The following is a 25,977-nucleotide window of genomic DNA, read 5'->3' as shown; positions in this document are numbered from 1 at the left end:
CAAGTCACTCACCATCCTGACTTGGAAATATATTGCCGTTCCTTCGCTGTCGCTGGGTCAAAATCCTGGAACTCCCTTCCTAACAGCACTGTGGGTGTACCTTCACCACATGGACTGCAGTGGTTCAAGAAGGCAGCTCACCATCACCTTCTCAAGGGCAATTAGGGAAGGGCAATAAATGCTGGCTGAGCCAGCAACACCCACATCCCATGAATGAATAAAAAAAACACAGTTCCTCCTTAGCAGTGGAATAATACACTATATTAAACAGCATCGTGTTCCTGTCCTTATAACATAGTGTATTCACCAATTTATTGTGAGCAACCTCATAGGTGATCCACTAGTTCTTTGACAAGTGCTGACAGCTGGATTCAATAATGCGAGCCATGACTGAGAGGTGGAACACTTGCTTCAAGTTGGAAGGTTGTAGAATCTTGCTACACATCACAGCTTGGGCACGTAATCCAGGCTGAAGCTCCATTGTCATTACTGATCAACAGAGGGCTTGTGTAACCCACTACCTTAGATTTTCTGGTCTGATTGTGTAGGTACACTCACAATGCTTTCTGTAGCAATTTTGTACATCTTGAGTGGCTTGCTACCTCATTTCAGAGGGCAGGTAGGGGTCAACCACATTGATATGAATCTGGAGTCATGTGGAGGCCAGATGAGGTAAGGATAGCAGACTTCCTCCCCTGTATCATTAATTGAATTTAAATTCCCTCCCTTCTGCTCTAGTGGGACTTGAACTCATATCTCCAGAGCATTTGTTCAGTTCTCTGGGTTACTAGTCTAGTGACAATAGCACTGTGCTATCATTCCCCACGTGCTAGGGCCAGCCTTCTGGATTAACACAATTTCTTTGGTCAGGTCCATGAGCGTTAAATTGAAATGAGGAAGATTCTAGGGTCATGGTGAGGCTTAATTATGGTCATTCTGTCCCAAAGACCTTTTGATAGGGCGCGAATGGTGACACATGTTCTTCACCTGTGCTGATCTCCATCCATCAGGATGGTACTTTTAGTGTTTGAAGAAGGAGCTAATACAATCTTTCTTTTAAAAGAACACACCCCGTATTTCTTTAATAATCTCAACTCTTGACAATTGTTTGAAAATGGGACCAGCTACGTTGAATGGTGTGATGGCAGATATTCACTGGAATCCACATGACCATGTGCTGAATATGTTTTATGCGTTTGCCATATGAAGTTCAGAATGGACAGGCATTTTTGAGGACTGATTAGGAAAGTCTGCTCAAACTGTTACATGGGGAAAACATATGTGACAGATTTCAGCATGTTTTTACCACATGGGATAACAGAGTGACTTTCTGTTGACACCAGGAGCAGCTCATTTAAGATGAGATGGGGTCACTGCACAGCTCCAAAATTAAGCTCCGTCGTTAACTTCTGTAGCTGCTTTTGAACTTAATCCTCCACATTTGCAAATTACAAGAATCAAACAAAATCACAGACACTGACACCTTACCATGTGATAGTTGATCATTTCCTGTAAGCTTTCTCCAAACTTCTGGAGGCATTCCTGAAAGAAAGGGACCAAGATATTCAGTTTCATGTGGAAAAGCCCAGAACGTTCATGAAAAGCAGATTTTTAGACAGAAGAAAGCAGTGTATGTAATCTTAATTAATGTCACTTCCCACTCACTATCCTTGTGGTAGTAATTGCCAGTAAGCAATGATTGAACCCTTTGGGTACAATCAGCCAGCCAAAATGACGAGAAGTGTTTGAACAAAATTCGTGCCACTTCATTGCTGTCATGCATTTTAGAGGTTTAAATCTTTGCAATTTTTAAAAAATAAAAATTATTTCTAAAGCCCACCTCAAACTAGTCCACACCCAACCCGGAAAAGCAACTTCCAATTCCTTCTGACCATTTAGAAGTATGGAGTGTGTGACGAACTTCGCAGTTTGCAAAAAGCCTGTATTTTTGAGACATTCCTTGGCCAAAGTGAAACTAAGATAGTTTTGGAAGGGAGCGGGGTGTGTAATTGGATTTCCTGGCTATGAGGTTATTTCTGAGAAGTGATTTGTCGACTTGAGGTTGCTATTGGAAATGAAAGCTAAGTAACCAAAAAAAGCAAATGGAAGTGAATTGGGTGTCAGGTTTCAGCCTATTTTACTGCAGAAAACATACAGACCTCTTGGGGAATTCAGTTCTTTAGAAGGAGGAGAACAGAGAAGGCACAGAACTCCTGGAGCTCTTGGGGAAGCAAGGTGCAAGCTAGGTGAAAGGGGCTGAAACCTAAACACGATATGAATAGCTCAGGCAAACCAAAGAGCTGGGCTTTTGTACCAGAGGTGACCAGACCTTGAACTGGGGCGTTATTGGTTGGTTGGTTGAACAGGAGCTCTGAAAAGCTACGTCATCAAGGCTGTCATGAACATAGCTAAGATAGTTCAGCAGGAGTTGGTGTTCATTGTATCCAGGGAACTCGGATGGAATAAAGCTGCTGGTAAAAGTGGCTCAAGGGAAAAATCCAGTGAATGGAAAAAGTGAGAAACCCCGGGCAGGATTTTCCCCTTGTTGGGTGTGCAGGCCCGGGAAACAGCTGTGAAATGGACTGCCGCCCACGATCGGGCTCCGACCGCAATTATGCACAATTAATGGCCAGCCAGCGTGAAACGTGCGCTAAGAGCCTCAGTGCTGCCGGTGGGGAGGAGTGTTGATGTGTGCGCATGCGCGGGGGTGCGTGCATTGAAAGCTCCCTGAAGGCACAGAGCTGCCTCAGGGAGCTGAAGAATTTTAAATATGAAAGTAAGGGTTTTACAAATGGTATAAACATGTCCCCACACGTGACTCAGTCACATGAAGAGGGACATGTTAAAAAATGATGTTAAAAAGTTTTTGTTGTCTTTTTAGTAACCGTTGGAAACCTCGTTCCACCCGTGGAAGAGATTTTGTAAAAATGGCAAAGGCTGCCTGGCCTATTCGCCCGCCTGCCAACCGAACGGTTGAGCGGGCAGCAAAAAATACAAATTTATTAATTATTTAAGAGCTTTAATAGGCCTCTTAATTGCATGAGACATGGCACTGCGCCCGCTGCCCGAAAGATCGCGAGAGTGAGCGATGACATTGGGATGCTCGCCCGACATCATCGCGCACTATTTCACTTCTGTTCGGGTGGGGCAGGCGCCTGCCCACAGGACAAAAGATTCTGCCCCTTATGTACAGGAGGCAGAGTTTAAAGGACCTTGAGACTGCACTTGGTGTTTGAGATATGCTGGGAGTAATGCTGAGAAATTTGAGAGAGCTATCTTTGTTGGATCAAGTATTTCAAGTGAAATTCATGGTCTCTACTGAAATACCATTTATATGTTATTGCATGTTGAACTTATATTGATTTTGGGTTTGATTGTTACAGTAAAAGTTTTAAGTGAAATCTTGTCCATCAGTTCCTTCTGTCAGGGTTGTTTGGGGGCTCCTTTCTTTTAAGGTTATTGGTCTTCAGGGGGATCATATCTAGTGGTTTATGCTGTAACAAAAGAGGAATGTGCTTTATGATCATCAGTTTCTCTTCATCTCTCCCTAATGTTATATAGGAAGCAATAGGTGGCAGCCATTACAGGCAGTAATCACACTTAGGGTTTGGATGCTATCATGAAGTGTGAGAACAAATCCCAAACACTTTACTGCAGCCACCTGAATCGCAGGTCACACTGAAATCACTGGTCATACAGGCATAAGTGATGCTCGTGGGTGGGTGAGCAAAGCATTTTTATTAAAACACAAGAAAAGGATTTGAAAATAGCTGCCACTCTGACCATATGTTCTGCTGGACACTGTTTAGATCCGCAGGATGGGAGTTTCCTGGAGCTGCCTAATTGCAAGTTAGGGTGCTGGTGTGTGCGCTGATCTTACAGATACTAACTTTCATCATCATTTTCTGGGAAATTTGACCATGCTGCAGTGAAAATAGGGCCTTATAGGTGGTCGTGAACCAATGCTGGGAACCTTGGGTGCAAGGATTGTAAGGGGCTCAGAGCTAGGCATTCCCTGTCATGGCATCTCATGCACAGTGCCACATCCATAATAATAATCAGAACCATGGTGAGTGGGGGGAGGGTTGGGGGGGGGTGGTGCCCAGTGGGCTGGCCATGGCAGCAACATTACCCTTCCAAGCACATTGAGAAGTGGCAGGACCCTAAAAAGGTGGACTCCAGAGACACGCAAGACTCTGGTCAGGAAATTGAAGGGGTCAACAAGTAACAAGAACAACAGAAAACTCCAAAACGATCAATTTCAGATTTTAGAGATGAAGCTGCAAAGCTTGAGTAATGCTTGCAGACTGAGAATCGTGTAAGAATCAGAAATTATGCTGCCGTCAGGTGAACTTGGAGCTGACTTATGTCTGGATTTCTTGGCATAAATGGACGCCATTAGAAAACGAGTGTGTCTCTGTTATAATTGTGTTTGCAGTGGTTTTAAATGGGAAGGGGGGGCTATGTTAATGAGCGGTGGAGGTCTTTGAGTCAGCACAAATATCCTTGGAAGTTACAGGGTAGTATGAAACTGGCTTAGCTCACTTACGCTGTATTTTCCTCAGACTGGGGCACTGGCAAATGGTTTTCCAGCATGGGTACGCCATTTATATAGCACAACTTCCCAGGGAATTGCCAATCAGGAGCAGGCCCAGACCCAGGCACAAAACTAACTTCTGTCAGTCCAGAATTAAGTAGCTTCATTTGGAGCTGGGGCATCAGAGAAGCTCATCCATCCCACCTTCCCAGCTAAAAGAGGAAATGTAACGAGAATTTGTGAAGTGACCCAGCCTAAAAAGCAAACTTCTTTCTTACCGATATCATTTCATCTTTCCTGCACTGTTGAGAAAGGTCGCGGATTCCGTTGACAAAGTGTTTGTTGGCTGTGGTATATGCTCTTCCTGCTTCTATCATCCCACTGCACAGTTTCACCAGCTGCACAAAGAGATCACAAAACACGATGATTCAAATTCAGTTGTTGGAAGTGTTGAATGCCATTAAACAATGATGTTATCCAAGAAAATAACTGATGACTATTTCCCTTTTTATCTGGGTTATATTTGTGTACTTTTGTGATTTTCTTTTTCTAACTTAGGTACAAATGCCGATGAATGGGCAACTTTGTGGATCAGAGTGAAGGACTAGGCATCTCTAGCCTAACAATCTACTTTAACACCAACTTTCTGCTGCAGCAGTGTGAACATTACACTTACCAAACTAGGAATCCTGTGGTGTCTCTAAATTAATCTATTAGACTGGATGTTCTGAATTCACAAGGAAGGGGTTTGAGATTGCCCAGAGTTTTGTTTAGGACCTTGATTATTATTTGTTTGAACTGAATCAGATCTCAAGTCACAGAAGTTCAAGAACAGCATTGCAACAACAACATAAACCTGCATTTATACAGCACCCTTAACATAGCAAAACGTTCCAAGATGCTTCAAAGAAGTGTTATCAATCACAATTTGACACTGAGTCACATAAGGAGATATTAGGACAGGTTGCCAAACATAGGCAAGAGGGTAAGTCTTAAGTAGTGTATTAAAAGAGAAAGAGACGGAGAGGTATAGGAAGAGAATTCCAGTGTCTAGGACCTAGGCAGTTAGAGGCATGACCACCAATGGCGGAGTGATTAAAAATCAAGGATGCAAAATGGGCCAGAACTGGAGCACTACAGAGATCATGCACGATAGTAATGCTGGGGGAGGTTACAGAAAGAAGGACTGATTAGACCAGGGTTGCGCCCAATCATCAGAGATAAAAGCCATCGAAACACTCCTAGCTGTTAGGGAGAAAAAGAAATCCTGTTCAGAATAAGTCAAGGTGTTGGTAGACATTGTTCTATTCCAATGTTCATTGGGGAAAATTTTCTCCTCATCTAGTGGGCTGGTTAGGAGCTGGCGGGGGTGGGCGCAGAGCCGACTGTCATCCACGATCGGCTGCATGCCGCCATTTTATGTGGGAAGGCCAATCAAGGCCCACCCAGCATGACACGCGCCCAATAACGCTCAGCGCTACCTGTGTTGGCAGGGGGAGGAGGGAGAATTGGGGCCTGCGCTCCTTCACACATGCACGCAAAAGAGTGCTGAAATCTCCCTGAGGCACGGAACTGCCTCAGGGAGATAAAGTTCAAATTGAAAGTTGAAAAAAAAGAAAAAAGAAAATTATTCAGATATGTCCCCTCATGCGACAATGTCACAAGCGCTGGGACATGTTACTGAATTTTCATAAAATTTTTTATTTAATTAATAAAACCTTCATGAAACCTCCTGCCGCCCGTGGATGAGGCTTCATGTAAAATGCGAAGGCCGCTTGGGCTCTTCACCTGCCTGTCAACCTTAAGGTTGGATGGGCAGCCCTGTCAATTTGTTTAATTGGTTTGTTAATGACCTTAACAGGCCTTTGACATTTGGTGGGTGCATAGCTGACTCTGGTGCATGCCTGTCAAACAAAAGATCATAATGACACGTGGTGATGTTGGGACGCTTACTTGACGTCATGGTGCATCATTTTACGCATTGGCGTGTGGGACCCACCCCCTCACGCCGAACAGAAAATTCTAGCCATAGTGTCCTTCAGAACACTCACATGGTGAGCCAAGTATTTCCATTTTTTTAACTGACTAATCCTGATGACATCTTGCTGGATGGAATGTCCATGAAGTAATTATGAGAAAATCATTCTGGGTAGCAAGTGGAAGTCATAATGCAATGAAGATGATAATGAAGTACGCTTCCAGCTTCCCAAAACAATTTAGCTGGCAAATGCACCAAAAAATACAGAGCAGAAAAGCTCAAGATACTACTGAATTCATTAGTCATGAGCGTTAGAAGAACTACAGGTGGCCTTAGATAGGGCGAAAAATAAATTAGCACAAAAATTACCAAATCTACTGAACATAATCTCACAATTTTCAATGGTGGGTTTCAACTCTCAATCTCCGGCTTGCTCATGTAGCACTTTGACCACTATACGACCATAACTGTATATGCTTTGCGGCATTAGAATGAGTTCTGAGACAGAAGACATTGTACGAATATCATGAAGCTATTAATATATATAATATTATTGGAAAAAGTTTTCTTTTAATATAGAGGTTTAGTCTGTTGGTGTGTCTTAATTGGATTAAGCTAGTCTGGGTGCTTTGATGCATACTAGTTTTGGGATGTAAGAGAGGTAGTGTGCATTTGCATTTTTTGAATAGAGCATTCAAGAAGTAGGGTGAAATCTGGCACCTAGCTAGCAGAGCCCAAGCAATATGTTTATATTACTAATAAAATTGGTACTATGAAAGGCGTTTTATTGTTAGAAGAGGTGGGTTCAAAGAGGCTGGTGATACAACGAGAATTTACATTCAATGGGCTGTGCCAAGTATAAGGGTGACCATTTTGTGTGTGTGTGTGTGTGTGTGTGTGTGTGTGTGGGGGGGGGGGGGGGGGGGGGGGGTTGCAGGGGTGATGTAAGATCAAAGTAGCTGTAAGCCTACAACTGTCTCCACAGAAACCAAAGTGAAAGGAACCTCATTTTGAATTTGTAAGGTGAAAATACTTTGCCTGGTGCCTGAGTAAGTCTATGGGTTGCTGTTGCCTTAATTAATTAAGTTTGGGAATTTGTTCAAAGTTATCATAGTGGTAATTTGTAGCCATGTGTGTATATTTAACTTGTGTAAATTAATAAAATGTTTCATTTAGTTTAATATAAAACCTCGAGAACTGGTGACTTGATTGCTGAACTTAGAGTTGCATCTCAAACATACCACTTAAAAATATAGTATGACAGTTGTTTAAAATGTCCCTCTAGGATTTTTAAATAACTCAGCTTTACCGAAAGGCTATCTCATAACATAAATAGGATCAAACTTTGTTTGAATAGTACTGTCGCCAGAGATGGCAAAGAGAGTTAAGGAGAACAGTGGAAGAGGGATTTTAAATGACTCTGGTCAGGTAATGGGTGAGGGTTGGGGAAGGATCATCTGAAGGTGAGGACACAGCACAAAACTGAACCACAACACACGCACAATGGGAAAGGATTGTATATATATATAGTGACATCCTTAACATCAGGATTCCCAAAGCGCTTTACAGCCAATAAAGGTATAGTCATGCACTACCAGTTTGCACACAGCAAGCTCCCACAAACAGCAATGTGATAATGACCACATAATCCATTCTTAGTGATGTTGATTGAGGGATAGATATTGGCTGGAACATTAGGGATAACTTCCCTCCTCTTTAAAATGGTGATGTGTGATTTTTTTTTGCATTCACTGGGAGATCTGGCCAGGTGTTGAGTTAACATCTCACCTAAAAGCCAGCACCTCCAACAGCGCAGTGCTTCCTCAATACACTGGAGAGTCAGCCTAGATTTTTGTGCCTCTGGAGTGGGTCTTACCCACAACTTTGTGACTCAGAGGCAAGCCGAAAATAAGGAAGTTAAGATTGAGAGTAGGCTGACCAAGGGGGAGAGATCAGGAGGTAAGGGAATGCCAAGGATTGGTGTGATATATTGAAATCATGCACAGAAAGGCAAGGAACAATAAGAATGTTCTATGGGATGGGGAAAAGGCACAGAACTAGAAACTAGTAGATAGTCTTTTCAGAGAAGGGCAATTGGTATGTGGGCCAAATGGCCTGCACTGTAAAATTCTACAATGCCTCTGCTGCAAAGTCAGGTGAGGACAGGCCTGAGTGTAACTGTGGTTTCCCCATGACTAAATAATTTTTCAACATTCACAATTCAATCTCAGACATAAACAATGGCTAATTGCAAAAAATGCCAATCGCAGATGTGGAGCTGTACTCTAGCATGAATTAGTGCCTGGAGGAGAGGAGAAGGGAGGGGAAAGGAGGACGGGGGAGAGAGAAGAGGGGAGGGGAAGGGAAGGGAGGGGAGGGGAAGGGGAGAGGAGAGAATGGAGAGGGAGAGGAGAGAGGAAGGGGAGAGGAAAAGATGGAGAGTGGAGAGAGCAGAGGGGAGGAGGGGGAGAGGAGAGAATAGGGGAGGGGAGAGAGGAGAGGAGAGAGGGCAAAACACTGGAAGAGCTGAGGCCAAATTCAGCCAATGTTTTCACAGTTTGTATATAGAATTAATTTTCATTTAAAAATCAGGACAAAGGCAGTAAAAACAGAAATGATGGGGGTCAGTGAGCTTAGGTGTCCAGTGTTGCAGAATGGCACAGGTTCAATCCCCATACCGGTAGCTCATGGAGGCCTGCCTCCTTGCCTTGCCCCATGCTTGATGTGGAGAGATAAAAGAGATCCTCTTCCCCTCCCTTCCCCTCCCCTCCTCTCCTCTCCTCTCCATTCCTTCCCTCTCTTCTCCTCTCCTCTTCCCCTCCCCATACTCTCCTCTCCTCCCCTCCCTATAGCTAATTAAGAAGGAATTGAAGCCGCCCAGCATTACTTTTGAAAACCGCATTGACGTTAATTAGACTGCCCATTGTTAGGATACCAATTCTTGCAAAGGGTTAATTGCTTTCAGTATGACCGTCATTACTTTGGGGACGCTATTGCCATTGAAGTTAGTTTTACTTTACCTAAAGCTGATATTCAGGGCTTAATTGCTCCAGAATTTTATGAGAGCAGCTTTCTGAGAAACTGTTTCATTACCTCTTGCATAAAATTGTAATGAAATCCTACTTCAAATTGGAATTGAAAACAACCCAGTGCTTGATTATAAAGCACTGCAGGCTTGAAATCTTGATGATCAGCACACAACGCATCCATCTGATGATGGCAAAACCACAGAATTCTAATTATATCACAGGGAGACATGCAAATGCAAAGAAAACAGCAAGGGGAGCCAAGAGACAAATGCAGCTGTTTGCAAAAACAAAGCCAGGAGTCCAGCACTGCAGTCTTTATTTCTTAGACATCAAAGAGAAAGGAGTAAGCTTCCTGTATTGTTCCATTACTGTATGCTGCTACCTATTAAGCACATAATTCAGGGCTTTCCATGTTCCATGCTCAGAAAACTTGAGGTCATCCAAAACTCTACTGCCTGTGACCTACTCACACCAAGTCCTGTTCATCTATCACCCCTGTGCTCATTGACCTGTATTGACTCACGGTTAAACAACACCTCGATTTTAAAATTCTCATCCTGTTTTACAGGCCCCTCTTTACCATTCCCTCTGTAATCTCCTCTAACCCCGCAACCCTCCGAGATATCTGTGCTCATCTGTTTCTGGCCTCCTGAATATCCCCAATTTTAATCACTCCGCCATTGGTGGCTGGGACTTCAAGCTGCCCGTGCCCTGTGTTCTGGGATTCACCCCTTAAACCTCTCTGCCTCCTTGTCCTCCTATATCTGCCCTCATATTGCCTTATGTGGCTTGGTGTCAAATGTTGCTTTACAACACTCCTGTGAAGCAGCTTGGGACATTCTATTGCGTTGAAGGCACTATTTAAATACAAGTTGTTGTAGTAATACAAAAGCAAAATACTGCAGATGCTGGAAATCTGAAATAAGAACAAAAAAAAAGCCGGAAAAACTCTGCAGGTCAGGCAGCATCTGTGGAGAGGAACAGAGTTAACATTTCAGGTCGATGACCTTTCATCAGAACGGAAGAACGATAGAAGTGTAGGAGTTTTTAAATGAGTGGAAGGGGGAGGGGGCAGGAAGAACAAAGGAGAAGGTCTGTGATGGAGTGGAGGCCAGGGGGAGATTAACAACAAAGAGTGTCATAATTGTTTCCAGAAGTCTTGTTCTTTTAAGTGTAGAACGGCAAAGTCACTTCCATTTGTTTAAACGTTGATTCAAATACCACATGAATAAACAATTGTATACATAATGTAGATGAACAATGGTAGACACTGAAGTACACTAGAACACACATGCACATATCTTCTCTTTTAGAAAACTATTTGTTCCAGAACTCTAGATGGACCAGCTTTTGTAAATTCTCATTTATGGCAGAGTGGTAAATGCACCCCAGTGCAGAACTGTACCGTGCCAACCAAGAATGACGCCAGCTTCAAGCCTTTGATTTTGCTGACGTCAGTGGAGATAATTGAATATCCCTGCACTGGTAAGATTAAGTTAGGAATACTGTTGCCTTCCTGGAGATTGTACCTCATAACAACAGCATTTTTCCTGTGAAAACTAGTGAGCTACAGGATTTGGGGAACTAAGAAAACCATATGCTGGCATGGTGGTGTAGCTAACAGGTGCACACAGATGCTGCACCGCCACCCCATCATTTGCAGCTGCTTTATTTATCCTTTCCGCTCCCGGGTGGATGAAAGATTCAGCCTCAGCCTCGGAAGCTTCCCTCCTCTACTTCACCCAAGGAGCTGTTCTTAACCTAGGAACACCCAATCATGTCCTCAGCCAATATTCAGTTTCACACCTTGTGCTATGGGTCGCTGGGCAATGAGCAGGAGTGGCGAAACTTAACAATTTCTCTCCCTCGTCCAATCACAGGGGTGTTGAGACCTAATACATCATCCTGAGATCAGCAACTGACCTTCTTGCTTTCTCTGTCTGCATCACCTGGCTCTTCAGTTGGTTTTATAACTTTATATATATTTAAAATAAAACTTTATACCTGGGCGAAGTCTCTAGAAATAAGGGAAACAATGACACACTTCATCACTGAAGTTCCTACTGCGACATTAACCACACTAACCACATACAGTTCCTAAGTATTCATCAGGGCAGATGTTAGGGACAGGCTTATTTATCTGAACTGAGCAAGACAACCATTACTTTCACTAAGACTGTCATTAGGTTAAACTGCAGAAGTTTAATGAGCTTGGAATCAGTGGTTCTGAATGTGGTAATAAAAGAAAAAGACTTGCATTTATATAGCAACTTTCACAACCTCAGGACTAAAGTATTTCACAGCCAACTGAATACTTTTGAAGTCACTGTTATAAGTTATGAAATATGGCAGCCAATTAGCACACAGCATGATTCCACAAACAGTGATGTTTTAATGGCCAGGTAATATGATTTTTCTTTAATAATATTGATTGAGGGGCAAATATTGCTCAGGACACCAGGGACAACTCCCCTGCTCTTCAAAATGGTGTCATGGGATGTTTTGCTTATCACCTCGGAAGGCAGGTGGGGCCTTGGTTTAACATCTCATTCGAAAGATAGTGCCTCTGACAGTACAGCACTCCTTTAGTACTGCACTGAGAGTGTCAACCTAGATTTTTGTGTTCAAATCACTGGAGTGTGTCTTGGACTCACAACCTTCTGACTCAGAGGCGAGAGTGCTCCCACTGAATCACGGCTGACGGAAGAGGAAGACAAGTCCTCAACGATAACCGTCTCCTGGGAGGAACCAACCTTTCTTGAGCAATCACAAACTACATCTATAAAATGTGTTCCTAAGAGTTCATCATTTATTTAGAGCACTTTATAATGGTTGAACAGTAATTCACACAGATTTTAAGTGCTGTCAGGTGGTGCTGAAAGTGCATTTTTTCAGCTTCTACCCCACTTGACCTTGTGGTTTTAGCAAAGCAGCGAGTGGCTCCAGAAAATAAAGCTTTTTTTTAAGAAAGGAAACTTTTTTTCATCTTGTCAGCCTTGTAGCTACAGTGTATTCAACTTCCAAATGCAAACTCCAACTTGAACCAAAGTCAGAATTTATTTCCATTTTTCCCAGTCCTGACCAAGTCCATGGGGGAAATAAATGTATCCAGGGAGCACTGCACCATTAAAGTACAGTAAGACCCAGCTCTGTCCATGAGGGTTAGAGAGCAGAATGAAGAATGGAAACCAATGGATATCCACGTTCGGGATATACTATATGATTTGTGTGGTCCCTAAATATCAATGAGTGGATTTTACACAAATTTAGGCACACCAAAACTCAAATAAAGAAGTTGTTTGCATTGGTAAGTTTCATGAGCCCTGAATGAACCTTGTTGCTCTTCTCTCCTAAGCATCAAAGTCTTTGTTCCTAATGTGGCCTCACCAACAAGCTACATAAGGTGAGAGCAATCATTTTGGCTTGTAATAAATGTCTTCGAGATATGCTCCAATTCTTGGTTAGCCATCTTGGTAACTGCAGTGCAATTCAGTGCAGTACCATGCTACCAGATAAACATGTGGAAACACTTAATACAATGCAAGAGTTATGATTAAAACAACACAACCAGCATTCTCATTCATCTAAATCTGTCTGAAGTTCATCCAACTTTCCATCCAGGATAAACAAACATTCAGCCAATTTGTGAATTCTAGTGCTACCTTCAGTCCTCCCCAGAAGTGCTGTGTTACTTTCCAGTGTAGTTCAGTTTTATTATTCCTTCTGTAGGAAAATTTTCATTGCCAGTAAAAAGGTTACTCTATTAGAAATTTCACTAGGAGAGAGCCCATTGAGTTTTACTAACCGATGGTATGAATACATAAATTAACACCAAAAACTCACGTTCACTAACAGAAATAATGTGGACCTGATTGAAACTAGTTTATCATTGATTGAAGCCAGAGATTAGCCTGTTTGATCCACTGCGGCACTGGGACTAAAAAGAGGATTTCTGATCCTCAGACAATTTTCAGGAGCTGAACTGGAATGAATGCATTTTACAAAGTACAATTAATCAGTGTCCAGATAGCGACCAAAGCTTTTTGCAGCAGAAAAACATTGATTTCTGTTGATGCATGAAATTAGTATCATTGTTCCTTTCGAACAAAAGAACATAAGACTCTGATTCACATTCTCACTTTAAGCAGATACTAATTATATTGCATCAGAAATATTATTCCAGCAATTCTGTACCCAGAAAGTTGGGATATTGGGATTCTTTTTCTAAGTGGATTTTACTGTAATTTTATTGTCAAAGTTGCCAACTGCCCTTTGGCATATGCCTGCCGATGCAGTTATGAAATGTAGCATTTTAGGCTTTATCCAAGTTAAACTGAACCAAACCAGGCACGAGCAAAAAAGATCAAGCTGCTTAATTCACCAGGTGTACCGATGCTTCGTGCCACTGGTGGTACAATAAAGGGTTTGGACTCCTCCAAGATTCCACACTAAATGTTGCAATCTCAGTCAGGGTTCCAAGGAAGAGAAGCAGAGGTCAAATACTGCTTCACAAAGTGAGAGGGTAGATCAGACGGGTTATCTCACACACATCTCCAGTAGTCAGGGAGCCCAGTCATTCACTCGGTTAGGAAACGTTAAGGAGCAGGGAGGCAAGACGAGGCAGAAAAACAATGTTCTATAAATGTACCAAAAATAGTTTGTTTACTGCATGCCACAGATGTGTTTGGGTCTGTGTTTTGTAGTGTTGTTAGGTGTAATATATTTTACGGTTTGCCTCTGAATAATGATTATTTATGTAATGTCGGACAAAATGTTTTGAGTACAGAATAATTGGTCTAGATCTGACTGATCAACACCATATTAACACCAGATAATGAGATAAAGATGCTTTTATATGTTGAACTGGCTTCAATAAAGTGTTCTGCTTCTGGAAGGAAAGGCCAGTTGCCGGATATGTGCTTGCTCTAAATATTGAGCTGAGATTAAAGGATTGATGTCTGCAAAGTGGCGTTGGCAGACGTTCAGGATTCACTTCAGTTACTCTCAGGACTCTTCAGGTGGAGTGATGGGAGTTGGAGATGGAGTGAGGTATCGAGTGCCTGCTTTTATACCTTGGCTTGACAGGTTTTACTGCCCGTTTTCAACTCCACTGGAGAAGATCGGCATTCTATATCTTTCCTGCTTTTTCCCTCAGTGCTGTAATCTGATCACTCTGCTTCACTGCAACTGATTGTTACACTGAGTTTTCACATGATTACTGCTCAATATGCTGCACATGCAATGCTCTGCTCTCCACACTTAGAATCACAGTCTTCCTAGTGACAAATAGCTGAGCATGACATTTTAATGCACAAAACTGGACCCAAACTCCATCAGACATTAACCAGTTCCTGTCTGCCCTCTGGTCAGTTGGACTGAGCGGGCTAGTCCCAAATAGTATAATACGGAATGAAAAATTGCCTCTTATTTCTCTGCATAGTTTTATTTTTGGTTCCCTTCTGTAGTTACAACCATTAGGACACAGAGATGGAACATAGAAAGGTAACAGCAATCAGATATAAAACTTCCTCTCATACCTAATTATTCAGATGATTTGATATTTGACTGTTTAAAGTATAATTGCGATGCTACTAAAAATGACTCCCATCTCTTTAAATAATTTAGGGTGTCCTGATAGCTCAGGTGGTATAAAGTTGGGGTCCCAGTCCACTAGCTCTTGACTTCAGATTCTGGCATTGATTGACACTTCGGCTCCACATCCTTGGCAAACAACCACAAATAAGCAGACTGGACTGGAGCGACACTGGTATTGTTCAGGAGGACCACAGATTACAGCTCCTTTTTGAAATGAGAGAGATTCAGGTAATGTTTCTGGGAACCCTGAAGTCTCTCCTGGATTTCAGGCTTCTCACTGGGTGTGCCAGATGGTTGAAATGATGTTCAAAAGTCTTAAAAAATATCAGATAATTAGAAAAATGCACAATGCTAATTGGAGAGCATCCTAGTTCTTGCAGCCTAGGAAGATGGATCAATACAATGGTGCCAGGAATACAAAGGTCATGATTAACCCCTTTCTGGAGCTTCATTTGTACTCCTTGCCAAAAGTTGAAGATCTTTTAAAGAAAGGAACTCAAGGGGAGACTCCATTATTGACAATAAAACGAGCTGATATTTCAGAAGCTATATGACTGGAAAACTGAAAAATTGGGAGCTGCAAAAAAATCAATCCAAAGTGTCAGAGATCCCCAATTTCCCTGATAAGGTTAAATTAAGCTAAATTCAGGGTCAACAGTTAATAGCAACCCTCCGGGCATTATGTTCATTGCAAATACACAAACATTCTTTCCAAAGCTCCAAAGTGCCAGAAATAACTGTAGCTACATATGCAATTTAGCCTGGCATTACTTAATTCCATGCAAAATTCAATGGTACTTCAATTTCAGGTTTGTCACCGAGAGTTTTATAACATTATAAAGTAAACACACTATACTCTTAATACAGCCAAAAGACACAGGAAACCTGTTTGTCTTTAAGGATGTAAATGGTACATTATGAGATTATGCTGACACTGAATGTGCAGTATTTATTCTGTAGTGTTTGTACTGTACTTAATAGCATTAGATTTACTCGAGAGTATAGCATTTATACTATACTTAAATGGTTAATATTTACTTCAAATCTGTACACCTTACATTTGACAAAGTAGTACTTATCTTTAATAAAGTGGGTTATTAGAATTAATGGTACAATGTTCCTAATTAATAGTGTAGTACTTAATAGTACAGGATTTATACTACTGACATTGTATTTCCTGCTATACTTACCAACATACTATTTATAATGTCTGTAACTTTGACCTGAGCAACATTGCTTGCCTCTTCCCTGACTTCATCTCACTGCAAGTGAAGCCCTTTGACCCAACTTCTACAATGATCTCCTGGTCTCCTGAGGTGCAGTGCTTAGTTGGGGAAAGTTCTGTCTCAACCACAATTTGATGTTGGACAGCAATGTGCCAACACAGGATTTTTTGTAGCACTGTGGTTATACAACTACCTTGGCTAGGTCACACTTAGAGCACTGTGAGAGTTCTGGTCACCATATTATTAAAAGGATATGAGGGCACTAGCAAGGGTGCAGAGAAGATTTACAAGAGTGAAACCAGAAATATGTGGGTATAGATTATCAGGAAAGGATTGACAGACTGGGTTTCTTGTCTCTTGAAAAAATAAATGCTGAGGGGTGATTTAATGGAGGTCATTAAAATTTGAGAGGTTTTGATAAATTGGATACAGAGGAAATGTTTCCTCTTGTGGGGAAGAGCATAACTAAAGGCCATCAATATAAGATAGTCACCAAGAAATCCAATAGGGAATTCAGAAGAAACTTCTTTGCCCAAAGAGTGGTGAGAACGGGGAATTCACTATCACTAGGAGTAGTTGAAGTAAATAATATAGATGCATTTAAGGGAAACTAGGCAAGCATATAAGGGAGAAGGGAATAAAGAGTTGCAATGATAGGTTTAGATGAGGAAAAATGTGAGGCGGTTCGAGTGGAGCATAAATATTGGCATGGGCTGGTTGGGCTGAATGGTCTATTTCTGTGCCCTATATCCTATGTAACCCTATGGTCATGGAGCTGAGTGAGAAGGAAGAGAGGTAGACTTGGGTGTTGTCAACATAAAGGTGGAAGCCAATTCCAACTGTTGCCAAGGGACAACAATGTAAGCAAGGAAAAGGAAGGGTGAGGCTGAAAAATTGGAGCACACAAAAGGTATCTGTGCAAGAACAGGTGGAAAAATTGTGACTAGAATTGAGAATATGTGGGGACAGGTAAGAGTGGAACCAGAGAGGGCACTGCCATGGAGTAGAAAGAGGAGGATGGAGTTGAGCCTATCAGAGAAGTTGAGGAGAAGCAAGGGAGGTCACAATGCCATCCATGGTCACAGTCACAAAGTATGTCATTGGTGATTTTAACCAGTGTGGTCTCAATGCGGAGGTTGAGGCATAGGCCTGTCCAATTCTGTACAGCAATATAAATGCAGTTTAGGTGTACCTGTAGCTTGACTCTGCCTTTAGAGCGGAGACTGGAGGAAATTTTAAAACATCTCAGTAATCTCTAATGCTGTCTGTAACTCTCTCCATTATCTGTTTAAATATCACTGAAGGTATGTTTGATTGCAGGATAACAGACATTTCCAAGTCTTCTTGGCTTTATATTAGACCCTGATTATGGGCCACATTTTAGCACTGTAAATACAAACAGGAAAAGTGAAATGTCCAATGCATAGCTGAATGAAAGTTAAATAAATCAGCATTTGTGCTGTTTTCCCTAATACATGCCACATGACGGTACACTGAGAGATATTTCCTGCTCTCATCAGGCAGAACTGGAACCAATGCTCAAACAATTGATGCTGAGCGCAGACCAAGGACTGGAAACCAAATTAAAGGTCAACAGTATTCAAAGAAAATCAACCGTAACTCCAGCAGGAAACTGGCCCAATCCCGGGAAAACAGTGTGGAGATCCAGTTTTACCAATAAATCATGCTGGTTCTGCTTGGGCACAGGTGGATCACACAAGTGGGATCCAGACCAGGAGGTGAAAAGGAAATCATTTTAATTAAAAAAAAGACTCATAGATTGGCCCCTTTGCTTGATGTCAGAGGGGGAGAAGACTCAGATAACCTCTCCACCCCACACTCACCCCCACAACTCCAGGGGTGGGCAAATGATTGAGTTTCCACTGTCCCAGGGAAAATACTGCGCCAACCTACTAAGCTACTCTCCCACTGACCCGGTAACATCTTGTGGAGTCAGAGCTGGAGTGCATTGCCAGGCATGATTCAGGTGTAACCACCAACACTGCAGCACAAGCAAATTTGGAGCTGCCATTCGCTATATTACAGTTACATGGGCCAGGATTTTCTGGTTTGCTTAATTTCCTGTCCCGCTCAACAGGTCCCACCATGGGCGGGACTACAAAATCCCAGTCATAGATTTTACAGCAGAGATACAGGCCATTTGGTCAAACTGGTCTGTGGTGGTGTTTATGTTTCACATAAGTCTTCTCCCACCCATCTTCATCTAACCCTGTCAGCATATCCTCCTATTCCTTTCTCCCTCATGTACTTCTCGTGCTTCCCCTTAACAGGTCAATGCTAATTGCCTCATCCACTCCATGAGGTCCACATTCTCATCATTCTCTGGATGAAGACATTTCTCCCGAATTCTTTATTGGAGTTGCTTGTGTTCTGGCACAAAAATTCCAACAATGATGCAGGATTGTCCCTAATTTGCAAAATCCCTGCCACCTCAGTTTAATGTTTCTACTGCACAGTCACAGTGTCAGCAGCTCTTCAATACTTTGTCCGAGGCTCTTTCCTTTCACGGGTGAGTATCAGGAGGCTATTCATCAGTGGAGTTAGCCTAGTCTGCTCCTGTCCTCACCCGACAGCCAAAGACATGCACTTGCTAACAGAGGTCACTGAATAACAACCAGGAGCAGGAACCCTGGCTGATTTGTTTTCACTCTTTACCCAAGACAACTATGAGGCCAATTATGGTATAGTTACTGCTGTCTGAGCTAAGCTCAGAGCCATAGTGGAGTTAAGGAGATTAGTCTTTTTTTAAATGCAGCAAGTTGTCATGACCTAGAATGCACTACCTGAGAGATTAATGGAGGAAGATTCAGTAATAACTGTCCAAAGGGAATTGGATATACAGTTGAAAAGAAAAACAAATGCGGGGCATTAGGGAAAGAACAGGGAAGTGGGACTAATTGGATAGCTCTTTTGAACATGCATGATGGGCTGAATGGCCTCTTTTAGTTTTCTATGATCATCTAACCCAGCACAATCTAGACAGTGAGCTTGGCACCTTCTTGTCTGTATGAAACAGTATCACGCTGGGATAAATATTGATGCTATACGGATGCTCAAAGAAAACAAGCATTTTTTCATTTCCTTTTCAGAAATAAATATTGCACAAAGTTAAGGCCTAAATAAAGATACTCATGTCCCCCTGGTACATTCTCAGTGACCTGGGCACTTACCTTGTAAAGCTTCAGAAGTTTTATTTAATGCTCCTCAAATTCAGAAATATCAAGGACTGGGAACAACAAAAGTTACCATCAAGCAACTGCAGATCAAACACATAAATGCGTATAAACAATAAGCCGGTTCTTCTCACTACCTGAAAAGCAGGAGTGACTCCTGGAAAAGCGACAAAGGCGAGACTAGATTGGCTTGGTTTCTGGTGGTGAAAGAAGCATGATCATACTGAGTAATCTGACCCAGCAGAAAATAGGGTGCGAACAGCATTTAAAGTTACTACTGCTGGTAAAAACTTAAATGGGGACTTTGGCCCCTGGTTTTCTGAGAACAGAAATGGTTCTCACCATTCAAGACTATCAGAAGAAACATGGCCAGTAAAGAATTATAGGAACTGGGTACAAACTTACTCACCCACCGTAGTAACAAATGATGGCCAATCTGGTGCAGACTTTTAGAAAATGGCTCCATGCATGTAAAAAGCACAAACTGAATAACAACAAACATTGACAATGGTACAGGACTAGTACTCCTGAGATTGGCAGTTCAAATCCCACCTTGGCAAATTTTATAAAATGTAATTAATTACATTAATAAATGTAATCAATTAATGTAATTAGTTAATTGATTACCAGATTAATTAAATTAATTAATTACCAGATTTATGGTAATCTGTGGCTAGCACCAGGTACAATACTTAATTAGTTCACTAGTATCCTTTGAGAGAGACGCTTTGCTATCCCTACCTGTGGTCTGGCCTAAATGTGGCTCCAGTCCCAAACAACATGGTTGACTGAGGGCAACCAGGGATGGGCCATCAATCCAGATTTGCCAGCAATGTCTGATTCTGAGAATGAATTAAACAAGCATCCAAACTAATTTTGAATTTGTCAGAATAAACCCATATTTATCCACAGCATAACCTGAAGCACTTCAAACTCTTTCATTGGGATTTGCCTCTCCTTAGACACTTCTATCTACCTTAAATATTCCAGAGGTTATGAACTGGATTGAATGAAGCTTCAGGTGCAACATTTTCAACGTGAATGGGAAGCGGGGTAGCAGCTGCAACAAAGACCATTTGGAAAATTCAGTGCCCTATGTCAGTGGAAATCCAAAACACTAGAGCATAAAGATTTGATTCGTAAATCTTCTCTGAAAATCTGTACATTTTTTTCAAGTCGCAGATGAATCCACATTTGGATCCATGTCAGGAGTCTTGTGAAATTATTTATTTCTGACGGGCCACCAGATCAAGCTGCAACAGAAGATAGCCTACAATGCACCAGCTGCAAAAATAATGAGGACTATTTTCTGTGTCCTGGTCCATATTCTAGATGCCTGAGCGACAAAATATCTAACATGCTGTAAAGTCATATTCGCCACAAAATGCTGATCAGATCAGAGGTCACCATGTAAAATGCACTTGCCTGCTTGGGAGGCAGACCTCAGAAGGTAAACCTAGTGGTCTGACCTGACTGGTAGGGCAAAGGTCACCAAGCTTCAACCCTCCCTTTGCCAACTGCAGGCATTTGGGATGCATGAACTAGATTCCGTTCAGTTAGATCTGTTACCAACAGAACTAGGAACAATTTAGCAACGATACATTAAATTGAACCTGGCAATTTGTGGCTAACATAGTTTTCACAAACTGACACTTTGAGCTGATATCCAGCATGTACATAACACATATATACACTAGTTTTGAAAATACTTATTTTCATTAATATAGTATTTAGTTCCAATATCATTGGCAACATGGCACTAAGTTTACACACGCCTGCAACCAATTTTTAAATAAACATCTGCATGTAGAAAACCTTGCTCTTAAGGCTACAGTAACCACACCTAAAAGTCCTGCCTTAATGGTGCTCATTAAAGTATGCTACTTGTTAAAAGATCATGTATACAGCAACAACTTGCATTTACATAAAACCCTTAACTTGGTAAAATATCCCAAGACATTTCACAGGAGCTCTATCAGAAAATTAACATCAAGCCAAAGAAAGATCCAAAGCTTGGTCAAGGAGGTGCGTTTTAAGGAGAGCCATAAAGGGGGGAGTGAGAGGTGGAGAGGTTTAGTGAATGAATTCCAGAGCTTAGGACAATGACAGCTGAAGGCATGAGGCATCCTGAAGGTCAAGCCTGAGGCTGAGATCCTAGTTCACACGCTCATCTACTTCAGTTGGTGCCCATCCACATTTGCAAATTTCTGCCAATCACAGGGCCTGGAGGGAGCAGTGTGGAGTGGAAGGCAGTGAGTGATCTGTTCAAACAAAGCCTGCCTCCTAAAGATCTCAATAAGCACTTCAATCAAAACTTATTTCAAATCTCCAGGGAGTGAGGCTGCCCCACCAATGACGGAGATTTCCCGGAATGGGCGAGGTTTCTCATTGGTGGGCAAGGCTTAACTATGTACTCAGAAGAGGCGCTTTTACGCATTTGCTTGGTGGGGTGAATAAAACCAATGCGGAACTTGGCAGTGATTAAGAATACACATGGAGTGATGTTACTGAGTCCGTTACTGGTCCCACAAAAGCAAAATACTGTCGGTGCTGGAAATCTGAAATAAAAGCAGAAAATGCTGGAAACACTCAGCAGGTCAGGCAGTATCTGTGGAGAGAAAAATGGAGTTAACGTTTTAGGTTGACGACCTTTCATCAGTTCTGATTGTCAGACACATGGGGGAACATTATCCCCCTGTCAGGGGGGAAGTGCAGGAGCGGGTGCTGGCGGCCGACCTTCTGATTGGTGCCCCCGGTCAGGGGGGGCACCGCTATTTTACGTGGGTGGGCCAATTAAGGCCTGCCCAGCGTGAAGTGCACCAGGAAGCGCTATGCACTCCCTGTGCGGGAGGTGGGGGATTCCATCAGCTCTTTTGCGCATGTGCACGAAAGAGTGCACAGATCTCCCTGAGGTAAAGTACTGCCTCAGGGAGATCGCCTCCGATTCAAAAGTTGACAGAAAGGTAACAAAAAATTTCCCTGACACGTCCCCTCGTGTGACACTGTCACATGAGTTGGGACATGTCCTTAACTTTTACTTAAACATTTGATAAACATTTCAAAGCCCTCATGAAACCTCACCCTGCCCCTGTGGATGAGGTTTCATGCTTTTTCCAGGCCCGCCTGGGCTCTCGGCCTGCCCGCCAACCCAAAGGTTGGATGGGCAGGTCTGTCAATCAAGTTAATTGGTTTTTTAATGGCCTTAATAGGCCGTTGACAGTTCGGCGGGTGTGCAGCCGACTTTATTTCGTGCCCGCTGAACTCAAGGTCTGAATGACACGCGGTGACGTCGGGACACACGCCCGACAGATCCCCACGTCATTTGATGCGTCAGCAAGCGTTCCTTCACTGTCGCTGGGTCAGAATCCTGGAACTCCCTCCCTAACAGCACTGTGGGTGTACCTACGCCACATGGACTGCAGCGATTCGAGAAGGCAGCTCACCACCACCTTCTCAAGGACAAATAGGGATGGGCAATAAATGCTGGCCTGGATAGTGATGCTCACAACCCAAGAACAAATAAATAGGGAAGTCTCATGTCAATCAAGGTGCTGGGAGCAGAACAATTTGTTCAAGAATCTAAGTGCCAGCAGAGAAAAAAATAATGCAAGTGATTAAGAAATTAGCAAGATTAACTTCTCTTAATCTTACTGTTCTCTTTCCATGACCTTCCATATCCTACCTATTACCCAGTAAACCTGGATGCCCACTTTGCAATGGAGGTCTTGCATGCTTGAACATGAGAAAATAGCATTCTGGAAACATTAATATTTAATTGAAGCTCCTGCATCCTTGAAATTGTGTATGATGTAAAATGGACCGGGAACCAGCGTTATGAATTGGAAAATCCAGATACTTGTATTCTAGAACTTTACATAGGATTACATAGGATATACAGCACAGAAACAAGGCCATTCGGCCTAACCAGTCCATGCCAGCATTTATGCTCCATCCGTGCCTCTTCCCAGCTTTTCTCATTTGAATATACCATTGTAAACATATATTCCCTTCTCTATAAAATGCTTGTCTGGCTTCCACTTAAGTGTATCTACTCTATTTGCTTCAACACTTCATGTGGTAGCGAGTTCCACATTCTCATCATTCCTGGGATAAAGAAGATTTTTCTGAATTCCCTATTGGATTTCTGGGTGACTATCTTACATTGATGCTCTTTCCCACAAGAGGAAACATTCTCTCTGTATCCACTCTATCAAAACCTTTCATACTTTTAAAGACCTTAGGTCATCCCCGAGTCTTCTTGTCTCAAGAGGAAAGAGACCCAGTCTGTCAATTCTTTCCTGATACTCTGCCCACAAAGTTCTGGTATCATCCTTGTAAATCTTCCCTGCACCCTCTCCAGTGTCTTTATATCCTTTTTGTAATATGGCGTTTGATCATCTGTCGATCCCCATCTCCTACAAGCCATCAATCCTGCTTCCAACTGGATGGTGCCGACAACCTAGAGAGTCAGGCAGGCATCAGATCCATAAATTATTTACCTCAAAGGCTGAGCTAACAGCTTGTGCGACTGATTGATAAAGCCACAATTCTGATACTAACCAACATCTCCCTGTAGTGATCAGGAGTAATTTCTAACACTGTGAGCATTGATTTTGTTTTAGCTGTCTGGGTGGAAAATATCTTAAAGAGCAGCCATCGAGATTGATGCCAGCTGATCCTGTGACCCCCACGCTGCCTGTATCAAAGAGGTCGGAGGGAACTGCTGAAATACTGTAAACAGCAGGGACATGGGAAAAGAATGAAGTAATCAGCCATTCTCATCCAACCCTGAGCACTGGGAGGAACCAAATGAAAGGGACTAAGAATGTGTGGTGTCTTGTGTAGAATCTGCTTGGCTGAATGTGGGAGAAGGCAATTAATGCACATAATTTGCCCTAGCAACCACCAGAGAAGGAGTCCATAATGGGTCACGTGGTGAGTGGAACAGTTTCTGGATCTCACAAATACTTTTTATTCTGAGTTGGCAACCAGAGGGCATTAAAAAAAAAATCATTAGCCAAAGAACCCAGGGTGAGGTGAAGAGCATTCTTATTTTTTGACACAGTGGGATTTTGGGCCACAAAACATCCTACCAGAAAAAAATGAGGGAAGCTTTATAAAAAGCAGCGGATAAATATCTGAAAAAGAAAAGGCTGGGGAATAGGGATCAACAGTATAGTGCTTACAAAATGCTGGCACAGCTGCAATGGGCAGGATGGCCTCCTTCTGTGCTGCAGGCATCTTTGATTGATTCTGTGTTTGTGCATAAACAGCTATTTTCGAGCAGTGTTCGATCCAATAATATGCTCAGTCATCCAGTGAGCGATTGATATTCCGGTCAGATTCTGTAGAAAGGGTCTTCATTGAAAAGCCTGATCAGCGTAATGCCAAGAGGTTGTGCATTCTTCGCTCACTGTGCGCTTTTGCAGGGATTGCCGGGGGAGTTACAACACTGAAACGGGCCATTTGGCCGCTTGTGGGTGTGCCCATAACCGGAGGTCATTAATATAAGATAGTCACTACTCAATCCAGTAAGGAATTTGGAAGAAATTTCCTTACCCTGTGAGTTGTTAGAATGGAGTAGTTGAGGTGGCTTGCATGGATGCATTTAAGGGAGAGTTAGGGAACATGAGGAAGAAGAGAAGAACCTGCTAATAGGATGAGGTAATGTAGGGTGGAGAAAGGTTCATGTGGAACATAACCACCAGCATGGACCAGATGGGCCGAATGGCCTGTTTCAGTGCTGCAAATTCTGTGCAAATGGTCTAAGCTGGTGTTTATATACCACGAAGGCTTCCTCCCACTCTACTCCATCTAAATCTACTTCACTTAGTAACCTTTCCCATCCTCCTGTCTCAAATGCACCGATTAGAGAGTGAGGCAGCTTTAAAAGCTACCATTCGTAATGGTCCTGAACAATCCCACAGAGTGCCTGCAGAATGGTCACCATGCAGGCTGGAGGTTGCAGCTCACACTGTTCAGCTTCCTTTTCATTTCAGTGGGAAAAAAGGGCTCTCTCCCTCTTGAATAGTTATCACCAAGCATCAGCCCTTTCACTTGTGTGCTCTGCAAGCACTTCTTCAGAGTCTATCCAACAGCAAAAACTACAGCTACACAAAGAAATTTCACAGGAGCATGTCAAAGGATAGGGAGCTTCCTGAAATGAGAAATTACTAATAGAACACAATTCATTTGTTTTCCTTTAGAAAACATTTTGCCTCTTTGTTTCCCACTCCTCCACTCCACTCTTTTTGCTTGTTAAATGTCAATATATTGATAAACTCACACAGCAATTTGCAACTACACAACCCAATCAAAAAGGGATCATTTAGCTCCAAGTCAGACCTCTGGAGTTAGTAAGTCTAATGAAGGGGAAATATTTCAAAGCATCCCTTCAGCATTTAATACAATGACTACT

General features: G+C 42.4%; 1 protein-coding gene across 3 annotated transcripts in view; it reads right to left on the bottom strand.

The window, feature by feature from the left end:
- Positions 1-25,977, bottom strand: part of LOC121288042 (arf-GAP with coiled-coil, ANK repeat and PH domain-containing protein 3-like) — a 331,715-nt gene that overhangs the window by 139,958 nt on the left and 165,780 nt on the right. For all 3 annotated transcript variants that reach the window (XM_041206296.1, XM_041206297.1, XM_041206298.1), the window contains exons 3-4: positions 4,816-4,935; positions 1,489-1,542 (exon numbers count right to left, since the gene is read on the bottom strand). In XM_041206296.1, the coding sequence (XP_041062230.1) occupies positions 1,489-1,542; positions 4,816-4,935 (174 nt within the window). The remainder of the gene's footprint in view (positions 1-1,488; positions 1,543-4,815; positions 4,936-25,977) is intronic.

This window comes from Carcharodon carcharias, chromosome 15 (assembly GCF_017639515.1).
Source record: "Carcharodon carcharias isolate sCarCar2 chromosome 15, sCarCar2.pri, whole genome shotgun sequence".
Classification (NCBI taxonomy): Eukaryota; Metazoa; Chordata; class Chondrichthyes; order Lamniformes; family Lamnidae; genus Carcharodon; species Carcharodon carcharias.
The sequence above is the reverse complement of the archived record's forward strand: the minus strand, read 5'-3'. Positions and strand labels throughout refer to the sequence as shown.